This window comes from Aythya marila (genome assembly GCF_965140915.1).
Source record: "Aythya marila genome assembly, chromosome: 2".
Classification (NCBI taxonomy): domain Eukaryota; kingdom Metazoa; phylum Chordata; class Aves; order Anseriformes; family Anatidae; genus Aythya; species Aythya marila.
Genome location: NC_139043.1, coordinates 36,573,369 through 36,587,698, shown reverse-complemented (window position 1 = coordinate 36,587,698; position 14,330 = coordinate 36,573,369). Strand labels below are relative to the sequence as shown.

Here is a 14,330-nt window from a genome sequence, read left to right as displayed (position 1 = left end):
TTCTTTTTTTTTTTTAATTTGCTTCATTAAACACTCCTGTAATTAATGCATTTAATGGGAATATAGCAGTAACAAATATAAAATTTATTGTGGTTACAAAAAAAAAAAAAAAAACCAAAAAAACCACGCTTTGGTTACGAGATTTTCCATCAACAAATGTCAATGACCAAATTCCTCAAAATATTTCTGTGCTCACCCCAGTAATCTGCTGCCGAAACAGGTGATGTTTTCAGCTGTGTAATGGGAAAGAAATTCCACATAAATAATCCTTGTGAAGTAGTCAGTATGAACGCAGAGGGAGAGAGCACCAGTGTCTTTAAAATAATCCCCCAAAAGCTGTTTCAGGCTTGATAAGAAGACGTGTGTATTAGCGCTGGAGCTTGCAGGGTGAGTTATTAGGTGTTGAAAGACACCGTCTAGGAAGCCTGACCCATCAGAATTTGAATGTAAAAGGCAAGTGACAACTGAATACATGAAAAGCCTTAGAGCCCGCTCCCAAAGCACTCTTTCCCTGCCTGAAAAGCCCGTTTATCTTCGGATGAATAAGAGTTACAGAATTGGAACCTAAGGAGAAAATCGGTGGTATCCGTGGCCAAGGGAATGTTTCCCTCCCACCCGTTTGATTATAACCATGTGCAAGTTTGGGTAATGAGACTGCAGGGCTTTCCCCTCGCCTCCGTGCACGGTTGGGACATTTTATTTGAAGGTTGATGCGGCTTCGCGTTGCTGTGATGCATCTCTCAAGCTCTCGGGCTGGACAAGTAACAAAGATGTGTCAGAACCAGAGAATCTTTTTACAGTGCGTAAAAAATATCCCCGTCTATTCCAAGAGGAAATCGTAATGCGAAGAACATTGGTGTTTTAACAGCCTCATAATGAGGACGAGCTTGGCCAGAGCTTTGAAGAAGACAAATGGAAAGCGAACCAGCTCATTTTTCCTTCAGAGCAGGGACTGTGGTGTGTAGCTAGGACTGAATGGCTGGGCCTTCAGCAGGTGAGGCGCCCCGGGCCTGGAGTCTGGTGGCCGGGCACTGATGGACGGCCTGTGAGCAACAGCAGGAAATGGGGGCAGGGAAGCAGGGCCTTGCTCCTGTTTTCTGGTTTCTGTCCCTCGTTCTGCCAGTCTATTCCTCTCTGTGTGCTGCCGGGGACAAATACACAGTTATATTTACATACGTCCCTGGTAATTGTGGCACTGAATTAAGGCCCACGAAGCAGGCAGTGAAAGGGGCCATGCATGGGCAACGCAGGCATCACCTCATGCATCCTGGCCTCTCCCTGAGGTGCCGAGGATACGCAGCAAGCTCTGCGCAGCCGCAGAGAGTGATGGCATCTAATTGAAAAGCTCTCATTATTGACAGGCTTGGACGTTTGCCTGCCTCATTCCAAGGCCGGCCTTGAGCCATTTAAAATTAATATTGTTCATTCCTCTCTGTGCCGTTTAGCGTTTAGAAGCCCTCCTCTGCCAGCTGCTGTCTTCAACTAGGCTGGAGGAGCTGCGTGCGGTGCCACTGCTGCTGGGCTGCCACCGCTCCCCTGGGGCCTTGGGGGCAGAGAGGTCCTAAAGGAGGGGCCACCCTCTTCCTGAGGTCTTCTGAGGTTTTTGGAGGCTGAGGAGACTTCATTAGCAAAGGGACTCAAAGGGAATTTATTTTCCCATCTCAGAAGTGAGCTGTGAGTGACTGGGTGCCATCCCTCAGCGGGGGAAGCAGTGGCATTGCGATGGGTGGCACCGAAATGGTACAGCAGGGCAGCGTGTTACTGCAGCACTAGTCAGGACGCGGCTGCTGCAGGGACTTCATACACTCCTCCTTGAGTGACACCTGGCTTAATGTGGCAGAGAAAATGGCCGTCATGAAGACACATGTCTGAAGCTCCTCCTCCCACTTAAAATGTGGGCTGTGCTCTGGAAGGCAGCTGTAAAAAGAAAGACAGCCCATGGGGACAGTGGGGCATCACCACCACCAGTGATGGAACAAGCTGTGAATACTGTCATGCTCCAGTTCTCCTCTCCTGGACCACACAGCAGCTCATGAACATCCCTGCCACCTCCACCAGCTTCCCCATGCTCTGCTTGCCCCATGGCCGCCTGCCAGCTGGTGTGACTGGTTAGGCACAGCAGCTCACTGGCCCAGCAGCCAAATAAATACTAGTGAAAAGAGGTGGCAGGAACTCCTTTGCAGAGGGTTAGGAGCCCCTCAGCTATTTCGGGTGTGGATTTAGGAGGATTTGGGGAATTAGGCGCAAAGGAGGTGTCAGTCATTTCAGTTTGCATGCACTCCCGCTGAATGATAAAAACCTTGCTGCTAAAGGCAAGCCAACCCTGGGGCAAAACAGAAGCAAAGCTCTCCCTGCCTCAGCCTACGAGTTTGGCTTGTGAAAACTGCCTGCCTTTAACTTCAATCCTGACAGCTTCCCTTCTAAATTGAAGAGCAGGGAACAGCTACAGCAAAGCAACAAGGAGAAAAAGACACAGCTGGAACAACAGCCCATGTTATGGTATGAGGCACAGCCCAGCATAGCCCGTGTCACAGTCACGTCTTTGCTGTGGGTAGTTCCTTCTCATGCACAGCTCTGTGTTGTCTTCTCCACATTGCTTCTTGAAGCTAACAACAACTTTTAATGAGCGAGAACTGGCTCTGCTGCCTTACAGCCCAGAACAAAAATGATTAGTGAAACCAAGGAGAGGCGAGGGGAGGATGAAGTGCCCTTCCGCATGAAGCCACCTACCTTTTTATGCAATCCATCATAATCCAGGGGGCCCCAGATTCAAACTAATCTGTTTCTGCCTTTATTTATTTTTTCTTGACTTAATTTCCTACATGAACTGGCCAGTTATGTCAAGTATTTGTGTTTCTTTTAACTTGACGTGCTGTCAGCTGAATGCAATGCCCTATGAAAACACCTGCTGACCTGCTACACACACACACACGTACCATCTGTATATCTATACCATGTAGCTGTACCATCCATAGCTGTCTGTATCACCTCACATATACCTACATCTTTATTGTTTACAGCAGGGAACATGGACTGCAAATTCCTCAGCCCTCTGCAGAGCAGCCCCTCACGCCCCCCTCTTTGGGAAGGGAGCTACCCGCCTGCTTGTGGCTGTGCTTTGGGTTGTGCAGCGGCATGTCCCCAGGGAATGGGCTGATCAGGTTCGCTAATGGCAGGGCTCACGGGGTATTTGCTTACCTAACATGATCAGCACACACGTCTTCAATATTTTATCAGCTCTGAGGGTCAGCCGTGTAACATGGCTTTGTGTTGTGCTGGAGGATAGAGTGGGCTGGAGGAAAAAACATGCAGAGTGCTGCAGGAGCGGGGGGGGGGGGGGGGGGGGGGGCGGGGGGAGGGTGTCAGCAAATGACAAGCACTAATGCCCTGCTTATCACTGCTAAAACTGATGTCCCTGTTGCAGTCAGGCACAAGAAGAAGTTAGGCCCCTTGCAATAACAAAGACCAAAGAATGAAGCACGCAGCCCCAATCCCTCCCTTGCTAGCTCTGATCTGAAGGGTGCTAGCTGTCCTGTTTTAACTTTGATCCCTCCTTTCCCACTCTCCCTTGCTTAACTTTTTTTTTTTTTTTTTAATCCCTTGAAAGTCCTTCTCAGGAAGTTTTTGTTTTAACCTTGTGATCATTTCCCATGTGCCCAGCTTTCCAATGAGTGGGAATAAAGCCGTTCCACAACAAAAACGAGTACAGCAGGGTAATTCTGGGGGTAGGCCCCGAGCTGTAGTGGGGCCTCAGTGGCCAGTAGCTGTGGTGGAGAGGAATGTTTTTTTTTCTGCTTTAAACAGGCCCATTAACTGCCTTCAGCTGGGCAGCACTGCTCCAGCATAGACAGGAGAAGTCTAAAGGTGGGTCTGTAGTGCAGCGCTGAAGCTCTGGGTGGCAAGGGTTGCTGATTGGGGAGCACACACAGCCATGCCATTTCTTAGCCTGTTCCCCAATGCTGCGTGCAGGGGGATCCCCAGAGGGATGACCTGACTGGCCTTGGCCCTTTTACTGTTCTCTGAGAGTCAGCGAGAGTCAGCGCGGAATTGGAGAGCTTTGCAGCTGAGAGCATGTTCAGTGTTCCCTCTATCCTAGCATTTATAAAAATCACCCCAGCACCACCAAAAAAAAAAAAAATAAAAGCCAAAAAAAACACTAATATCTGCCTGATCCTCCCTCCCCATGCTGAAAGATGACATCTGGCTGATGCAAGTTAGAACTTCCCTCTCGCCAACCCCATGCATCCTCTGCTCAGGTTAGATCTGGCTGCTTCCCCACACAGGACAGGGCAGGAGCGTGCTCTCACACTGATCCACTTTCTTCTAATAATAACTTTGTTATGACATCTGCTGTCCAGAGCAGCCCAGGGAGAGCGGTGGTAACAGCAGACTGCTTGGAGGAGCAACAAATGTTGCGTTCAGGTTTGGGAAACCATGAATCAGCTGTAAAGGGCAGTGTTACCTCAGCTTGAATCCATCTTGCTTAGCTCATACGGTCAGGTGTAAATATAACTGTGTGGACAATAACATAGTCCTGTGATACGCCTTCATGGGAGGCATCTATTTTTATAGAGATGATGATCCTCTTCCAGTATTTGGTCACAGAGCAAGAGCCCTGCTGTAAAATTACAGGTTAAGCCGTGGTGTGATAGCCTTGCTTTAAAGGCAATTCAGATGCATAAGGCCTCAGAAATGACTCTAGATAATGCTGTGCCTTAATGTTTGGGGAAACAGCTGCTGTACCCCCTTAGAGAGTGAGCCATGTACATCTACGGCCCCATCTCCCAGCTCTTACAAAGGGAGAATGGGAACAGCAAAATGACTCTGCCTTTTTCCTACCCATTTTAGGAGGGCGAACGCTCTTGGCCAGATTCAGCCTTTTGAAAACCAGGGGGAGAGCAGCAGGAGCTGTGCCCGTGCCAGGGCCTCCAAGGGAGCAGCCCTGCCGTGCTGCCTGGGGCCACCTCCCGCTGGGTGACACCGTGACCCAACACTCACAGTGGGATTGTCCCCATGGCCAGGCTGTACCTCACAGGCTGTGAGCCTCGCCAGGTCGGGCCATCACCCCGGGACCTCCAGCACCATCACATGAACCTAAGGATGGGTTCATCCTGATGAGCTCGAGACTGCGGTTTATACATTGTTGTGCCAAGGTCTGTATTGGACCAATTTATAGTGAGAAATGAGGCTGGCAAGATAACAGGGGCATCACAATTAGAGCTAATTAGCCCAGCAGGAAATCCATTTCCAGGCAGCTTTTGGCAAGAAGCGAGGTTGGCGGGATAACAAGCATAGAGTGTATTTTGATATAAGCACACTCCAGCTGCAAGGAAAAGTAAAATAACAGCTTGTCTCATCCTTACGCGGAGGCCCCGGGTTGGGATCCACCACGTAAGCCTTTTAGTTTGAGGCTTCGCAGCCTCCATGCTTGGAAGACCTTCAGAGACCTCGCTCCTGCAAAGCACTGGGTCTCCTTGGTGGGCACATGGTGGACCCGTGCAGGGGTGGTCTGCAAGGTCAGCTTGGTCCTGCAGTCACACGGGTTTCTGCCCAGCACCATGGGCTCATCTCCACCATTTTGGGGGGAGATGAGGGTTTTCAGGTCCACATGCAGCCAGCCAAGCACAAAGCAGGTACGAGCTGCCGGATACCATCTAAGAAAAGAAATCACGGATGAGCAGCTTGTAGGAGTCATCTGTCCTGTAAAATGTCTGGGGTATAGACACAGTCAAACTACTGGAATTATTTGTATTTGAGTGCTTTATTATATTGGAATTGCGGTGATATTATTAACATTTGTACAAATGCACAAAAATCCTGTCTCTTCTAGCTAGAAAGAGATGTAAAAATCTGACCTAGTTGAACAGTCTCAATGAACTCATTGTCCATTTGCAACAATAATGGGTTCACAATGCAACAAAAAGCTTAACATAAAATTAAACATATTAAATGCTGCAGCAAGTATTTACACTTATGTACCAAAAAAAAAATAATAAAAAAAAATTATCTCCCTCCAGTAAGGAAGGTGGTTGCTTTACAGAATAAAACAAACAGACAAACAAACACAAAACCTTTGCATACAATACAAACAACCTCAAGCCCAAAACTTACTGTGACAGCACCTTTTTTAATATAATATATATATATTTATATATAAACTTCGATAGTTTAGGCTTACTCCAAGCAGTGCTAAAAGTTTCTTAAAACCAGGACAATGACAATATTCCAAAAAAGCAATTTTCATGGATGATTGCTACCCAGTGTTTAAAATGAGCTGTTATAGAGAAAAGTACAGAGCTCACGAACATGGGCTGGGAAACACTTGAGTCCAGATTATAAAGTCCTTGGCAAAACTCTCAGTGGCGATTATTCTTACTCTGAAGAGCGAGCACACCTCTCATGCAAAATGTGTTGTCTTTTGGAAGCATGGCAAAGGTTGTCTCTGACAGGGATCTCTTTGCAACCTCAGCTCCTATGGGTGGGGGGAAAAATGTATCTGGAATTTCCTAGATTCCAGCAAGGAAAACATTTCCCTTCAGATGCCCTATCACCCCCCCTCCCTTGTTTCCTGACACTGCTGCAGTTGCTGTACAGGCAGAATGAGTTTCCAGTCTTCATTCAGAAGGCTGTTGCACAGATTTTAGACAAAAAGAGATTTGGGTCTAATAGTCTTACAAGCTGGCATGCTGTTATGTGTGTGGGGGTCGGGAACAGTTCCACCCAGGGAAACAGCATAAGTAGCATTTATTTTGCATAAATATAGAACTGGATATCCTGAATACCAGGTATTACACATCAGTCTAAATATAGCGGGCTGCAATTATTGATTCCACTCCAAGGAGAGCCTGGGAAAGGATCACATTTCCATTTAGAGAATCAATCTTTTTTGTGAGTGTGTGTGAACACTGACATTTTTGGCCTCACAGAGTTTTAACATTTGCTATAAAGTAGTTCTGAAAGCTATGGAAAGCCAGTAACAGTAAGCAATTTAGTGTAAAGCCACTGATAAAACTGAGATAACTGGAAGCTCTGGAAAAAAAAAAAAAAAAAAAAAAAAAAAAAAGAGGTTATTGATGTAAACAGTCTATTTTGTCTTTGCAATAACATGATTATTTCAGAAATGAAAAAGTGATATATATATATATATTTGGTGATCAGATCGCTTGAAATTTTATTGCTTTTGTTTGTCCTTAGAAGTTTTTAGTCTCTTTTCTTTTTCTTTTCTTTCTTTCTTTTTTATTTTTTTAAAGGTGCTGTCCCTAGTCAAGTTATAAGGCAACATATTTTATTGATTTAAACTTCTAATACATAGTATGGCCACTGTTATCACTGCAGCTTTGCAGCTACCGTGGGTTGGACAACAGTCAAAGTGCATTATCATGCACAACAGAGCCAGTCTCCTGACCTTACGCTATACAGGACACTTTGGTTCTCAGGATGAGAGATTATAAATGTAGCTTAGATGCTGCCTCACACACTTTGCATAATAAAACATTTATATGCTATCATGAAGAGGGTGTAAAGTCTAAGTCACACTGCAGACTGGCTGTTCTCAGCTTCTCCGTTCGGGCAGGTGTGAGAGACAAGTTGTAGATATGCCACCAGTGAAAGCATATAAATGTATCTGGTGCAAATGTTTTACAAGAGAATTATAAATGATTCAACAAGGGAGAGCAAGAAAGAGAGTGAGAGCTAAAGTGCAATTTTAAAATAATATAAATAATTGAAACGTAGAAGTAAGATACTAATTAGTTGTAACTGGTTTTGTTTTATAGGCACAGTTTAGTTTTTATGTCTATAGATCAATCTTTTTTTCTTCTTCCCCCTCCAGTAATTTTATCTGATGTATAATGGAGTTTCAATGGTCTACGTCTAAGGAACACTGTTTAGTAAGAGGACAGAAGAGGCAATGATAAGGCAGTATAGTGCAACTCACTATGTGATATTAGAAAAGAAACAACAATGGGGTTAGATCTTCTGTGGTGATGTATGTAATCAGCCTAAAAAAAAAAAAAAAAAAAAAAAAAAAGAGAGAGAGAGAAAAAAGACAAGCTTTCCAGTTATATATATGTTGACCCATGCTTTCTAAAATGAGAGAGCACATTTTCCAATACAAAGGAAACAACTAAAGGTTCATAATTTGTTTTGTTTCTACTAAAAAAAAAAAAAAAAAGCAGATGCTGCTTTAAGGAAAACATTTAATTCTAGGAATTTCTGTACAACTGACCTCAGCAAACTTTTCCATCTTAGATGGATGACTTCTGCTTGAGACCCTGAAGGATTAAGATGCACACACACCTAGAGTAGTTTATTGCAAAACTAATATTGTAACTTAAAAAAAAAAAAAAGAAAGAAAAAAAAAAGAAAGAAAGGAAACAGATTCTGTACAAGAATACTGTTCAAATGGAATGTGTTAAAATAACATTTATTAATAAATACTTTATAAAATTCTATGTGATTACTAAATTAATAGATTCCTGTTTTAAAATTGCTTTGGTCCTCATGAATTTTCATAAATTCACTCTATACGCTTTTTTTTTAAAAAAGGTATTAGCTGCTAAAAAGCACATTTTGCCTAAACTAAAAGGCTAGTTTTAAACACTAAATATTGTTGCTTAAAAAAATATGAATCCTCAAAAGTTGGGCATTTAACAACAGTTATAGCTGGCTTGTTAGTTAACAGGACGGAGTCAGTTAACACACGAAATCCACACGCACTGAGGCACTGAACCATTGACTTTCCACTATTCAGAACATGGGCAGCATACATTTAGCTTCGTAGCAGGAATTAACTTCAAACAGCACAAAATTCTCCACAAATCATCCTCATCGTCCTTATAAAACACACCATGATAGCACACAAACTACTTGTCTCCCACAGGCAGTGTTATGAATATGGCTTGCATAAGTTGACCCGGGGAAGGGGCTGGGGGAGAAGGAGCCGGATCACAGCATAGTTTCTTTCTGATACAAGTATTGCAATTGTCCGTGGCTGAGATTTCCAACATACTTCGGCTGTCACGCAACGAGAGATGCCCTCCAGAGGAGTTATCTGTGACATGGGGAGGCTTCCTCCTGGCAAAGCCCTGACAGCGCTGAGCAAAGCCGGCCAGGGAAGCTCTGCAAGAAGTCCACCGGCGTTGGGACGGGGCACGGAGCCCACCAACGGGTTGGACTTGAGAGAAAAGTGTGTCAGCCTCCAGTAGCAGCTGGTGGGAAAGCAGGATTTCTCCTCGAATGAAAGATCGCAGTAAGTGCATGGCGAGTGACGTGCTCAGAAGCAGGCCGCTTCCACCAGCGCCCACAGAAGGCCGGTCCCGGGGGGCCGAGGGGCAGGGGCTTCTCCTGCGGCCTTTGCTCGGTCCACGGCCGGACCGGCGGCTTGAGGAAAGGCTGCAAGACCCCTCCCCTGGAAAACAAGAATATTTTCACGTGGAAGTGAATCTGGTGAGCGATATAAGGTGCCTGGCAGGGTTGGTCCTTTTACTGATAGAGCTAATATAAATATGCTGCATGTTGTCTTGGCCTGTGAACCTGCGACAGAGTTACAAGAAGCAATAGCAAATAGCTTTTCATCCTTTACTTATTTCCACATCACTAGCAATGATTATACCTAAAGGCCAATAGTATAGAGAGGAGACATTTCATTGTAATTACACATTTAGGCCAACATGTGTGGTTGGCTTGCCTAGTTAGCATTAAAAAAAGAAATAATTGAGCTATATATAATACACATCAGTCAAACTGTCAAGTTGCTGAATTTAACAAAACTTAGGCAAGGTTTTTGTATTTTTCTTTTTTTTTCTTTTTTTTTTTTTTTTCTTTTTTTTCCCTTTTTAATGTAGAGGCTTTCAGTTTAACAGCTAAATATTTTAATTGAGGAGAGTGAATAAAATGAAGCTAAACTGTAATTCTAGTGCAGTGTAGCTCAACTGGGTATTCTAATATTATCAACAACTTTGATTTTTACTTTTTAATGTACTTAAGTGCTACCCATATAGAGGGAAAGTTTTTTTAAATTAACCCTGTAATAGCATTTATTTTTCACAGCGAATGATGAAATTCAGACACAGGGGAAAGGCTTATTTTGTTGTTTTTACATCGTGGATACTCAGCTGGAACATTTTGCTCAACTGCATATTTGAAAAAAGTTCCTTTGGGAGCCATGATGAAGCAAGACCATTTAGCTATTACAACTGGAGGTTAAAAAAAATTATAGATTCAGTATTTAAAACACTTTAAAAGTATATGTTTGTCTAAAATATAATAGAAAATCCTTTACATTTGTATTTTTTCGTAACTTTTTTTTTGGTTCTTAGACTATATAATCAAGTCAAGATTTACACTGTACATTAAAAATCTTCTTTTGAATGTATTTGCATAAATGGAAAGAGAGCTGTTCAAGAATACTGATAAAAAGTCAGTTACCAAGAGAAGAACTAATTCAGAAACATATGATCCTCAGAATTTTGCCTTTCCTTCCACGAGGGCCCTGATTCTGACAGTGCCTCCCACTTCACTTGTTGAGCTCTCCTTCCCACACGGAGAAGAGTCACCCCGCTACATAAAACCCACGACTCCTCTCAAACCCAAGAAACAGCGGCTGAGGACAAGAACCTCGCTTCAGAACAAAGCGTGTTCAGGACTGGAACATTTGCCAGGAATAGCATGAATTAGCTTTTGCTATTAAAGATGCAGTTTGAAATGTTTGAACGCTCATCGCCAACTCAGAGCCCGCTCCCCAAGGCAGACGAAGGAGGTGTTGCCGCTGCCAGCCATGAGAGCAAAACCAGGTCCCAGGATATTGAAAGGCAGCATAATTAACTGGCATCATCTCCCTCTGATTTTCCCATCAATCACTGCTACTACTCTGGGATGCAAATCCGTTGTGCTGAGGGGCAAGCGCATAGTCCAAACAAAACCCTTAATTGTGGCATAAAGCCCCTTTACAGACCCTCTTTGCAGGACTGAATTTTATCCAGCGAGCACAGTGGAATTTGCCGTTCTTGCAGCACTTCTTAGCGGCTGCGTGCTTTAAAAAAAAAAAAAATTTAGCGTCATTATGAGACAATTCCTTACCCGCTATAAACTGGCATAAGTGCCATTAAAGTCAGTGAAGCTCCACTGATGTCTGCCAGCTCAGGACAAGTCCATGTACATCTAAAGGGATGCCTGCAGAGAGCGGGACTTTCCCTGGTAATTAAAAATGGCATTTTTCCAACTGGTCAGAATGGTTACACTGATTTATTTTTCATTTATAGCCCATGAAATCTGAGGCTGTTAGCTTTTGGTGCTAGAACAATGTAAGCAAGTTAGGGAACAGAACTTTCCTGAATTATTATATACTACACAGATTTACTATGTTAACGACTGGCAGTGCAAAAAAAAAAAAAACAACAACTTGCTGTAATTCTCAGGTGTTACTTGCTATGCCTGCACTGTGCCACAGCCATTTACCTCAGCAACTTACACGGCTCCTAGCGTCAACACAGCTGGCTCTCAATCCTGCTTCACCTGTGACTGCACTGCTTTCGCCTTTCCCTGTTTATTAAAAGCACTAAATCAGGAGCATTTGTATTTTTTAAAAAAGAAATGCTCAGCACAGCCCAGCTGCGGGTGAAGAGCTAGTGAAAGCAGCAGCCTTGCTGGCGGTTTTTAGGGGGCTTCAAGTTTTTGCTTGTTCATTCCTGTTCTCCGGGGGTGGGGGGAGAGAAGGGGAAGAGGTGGAAGTGAGGATGTCTTGGAGAGAAAAAAAAAGCAGGAAAAAGTTTGGTAAAGAGAAGGACAGAGGGCTTGGGAAGGGAGGAGGAAGATGTGAGAATAATGTAAGGACAAAAAGGGCAGGGTGAGAGAGAGAGGTGGGGAGGAAAGCTGGACAAAAGGGCACAGTATTTGGGCTTGGTTTTGTTCTGATAGCCACATAGCTACGTAACCGCATTGAAAAAGGCTCTGAATACAAGACAGGGTTCTGGTGATAGCACAACGCTAACTCATTTTTTATGATGCTGTCAGCAGATGCCCTCTCTCTATATTTATAGCCTAATTACTCCTAGTTACCTACATATGACTCTGTTTAATACTTTTCATGCCTCACATTGGCTAACAAGCTGCAGTTTAACACAACTCCGTATTTCTGAGGCTTCAGGCTAGATTGGTGAGAAGGAAACGTGACTATGTACATAGACAGTTAGGTTTATAAACAAGTAACTGGTACCAAAAAAACTGGAGAAAGCACCAAAGCATTTCTCAAGCTGATAGCATATTAATTGCATAACTCCCTTTTATGTAACTAAGTATAAAAGACATTTTAATAACTATAAAAATGAAAGCCAGAGTCTTTCAAGAACTGAGGAATCTTCCAGGCTTGTGTTACGGTCAAAAATGTCCTTAGCACAGAGGATGCTTTGATACGCTTCCACACTCCCCTAGCAGTTTCTGATCAACCAGTTTTAAAGGATTGGGTTGATGTCTGTTCTGTGGCTGGCGAGCTGGGTGAGAGTGGAGCTTCCCACAACGTCGCTGACAGAGGAGGAGGTCGTGATGGTGTTGTGCTGGATGACTTGCTGCTGGGAGCACGCTGGGACCGGGCTTGCAGGAGGACTGCTCTCGGGACCTGGGCAGGGCGTGAGGGACAGAGACAACACACGTTCAACGATCTGATATTCACCTGGCTTCAGGAGCCGGGACCTTGGAAAAACTCCAGTGCCTTAATGACTATAAAACCAATGCCAGGAGAAAATTCCAATATCTTAAGATTTATAAAACTAGTGTTGGGATGCTTAAATGCTTTATTCGCTCCAGCAGAAATCAAAATTGCAGTGCAGTGCACTGCATCACAGAAAATCTAATTCAAGCAACAGTTGATAGGCATGTAATGCAATTACATATTTTTTCTTTGAGTACTGTTAAAAAGCCAGATGCGTAGTGATGTAGAGGAGATAGAAAAGGGCTCTATTTTAAGAAAATGTTGCAATCTAGCAAATATTAACCCCAAGGCTCTTCTGAGCCACTCCAGAGCCAAGCAAAGAATTTGTCCATAAATTACCATACTTGTAAAATGCATCAGCTAGACATAATCAGTTCAATGTCTCCATTAGGCGCGATTAAAAAAAAAAATACACAAGTTAAGAGTCAAAAAAGAACAAACCTTGAAAACCTGCGCCGAGCCTGGTCTGCGCCACTGTCAGAGCACAGTACCATTTTCGCTGGAGGGGGCTGTAATGCTTTCCTTTACAACCTTCCTTTGGAGAGTTATTTTAATGTGCTGGCAGCGCTGTGCCCAGGAGGACTCTTGCAGGTCTGGAGCTCTGGGTTCAACGGGGATCCTCCGCATGGGAGCCAGCGTCCATCCATGCGCATCGCCGTGCAGGGTGGAGGGACGGGGGGGGACCAGCGGTGCTGTGCTGGATGCAAACCACGGCTTTTTGGTTTTTAAGCAGGGCTGATTAAATAGGGGCAGGAGATGGGACGGCTCGGATGATGTTTGAGAAGAGAGGCTCAAGTGACAATATATGGCCAAGAAGGGGTTCTGGAGGGAAGAGCTAGAAACTGTGTTTTCCTGCGCGTGGTGTGGAGACAGTGCAAACATACCAGCTACTTACTTAGATATCCTTGTGATTCTTTCTGCATGGCTGTTATCGGACAGTCTTTATGCGTTAACAACAACTGTTTCAGCTGTGCTACCTCATTTTTCAGCATGGAGACCTCGTTCTAGAAAAGAAATAGAGAGTTGGGTTTGCCACAAAGCTTAAAATGCGCTGTTAAGCAAAGTTTAAATCCAAGAACATAGAAACTACTCTACAACATTGTACGAAAGGGGCAAAAATGGCACTGACATAATCAGTGCCCGTAGCTGGGTTTATGGTAATGTTTACCCTTGACAATATTTTAGAACTCCTTCTGAGGGCAGCTTGGCTTCCAGACTTGAAGCCGTAAGCTGACATGTGAACTAACTTCTGTGCCCATTATCAGAAGGGCACCATTCCTGCTCAGCGTGCTTTTATTGTCATAGTTACATCCATCCCCTTCCCATCTATTTACACTCCCATCTCACCGGCTTGGAGTTAGGGCTTAGCTACATGCCCTGCTCTGAAGAAGTCTTTTACAGCTGAGTTAATGGCACTTAAAAATATATAAAAAAAAAAAAAATAAAAAAAAAAATGCAGTGACAAGAAAAGAAAATAAATACAACTCTGTCTAGTGAAGGCTTCTAAGTCCCAAGACAGCTTTTCCTGGCTTATCCTGCTAAAATGAAATTACTCCCCTAATTGAAGCACAGACACCTCCGTTAACCGACTCTGATTGTGCCTGCAGCCCCGCGCTGCGCTGGC

The 14,330-nt window shown here is 44.0% G+C and overlaps 1 protein-coding gene across 5 annotated transcripts in view; it reads right to left on the bottom strand.

Annotated features, from left to right (window-relative positions):
- Positions 1-8,408: 8,408 nt before the first annotated feature.
- The window catches only part of CREB5 (cAMP responsive element binding protein 5), a gene marked incomplete at its 5' end in the record, with an annotated part of 257,184 nt that continues 251,262 nt past the window's right edge, over positions 8,409-14,330 (bottom strand). For 4 of the 5 annotated variants that reach the window (XM_082752545.1, XM_082752544.1, XM_082752543.1 and 1 more), the window contains 2 exons: positions 8,409-12,613; positions 13,602-13,710. In XM_082752545.1, coding sequence (XP_082608671.1) covers positions 12,450-12,613; positions 13,602-13,710 — 273 coding nt within the window. In that variant the 3' untranslated portion in view covers positions 8,409-12,449. Of the gene's footprint in view, positions 12,614-13,147; positions 13,711-14,330 lie in introns of all 5 variants that reach the window. The other variant, XR_014316827.1, reaches the window with a different exon arrangement.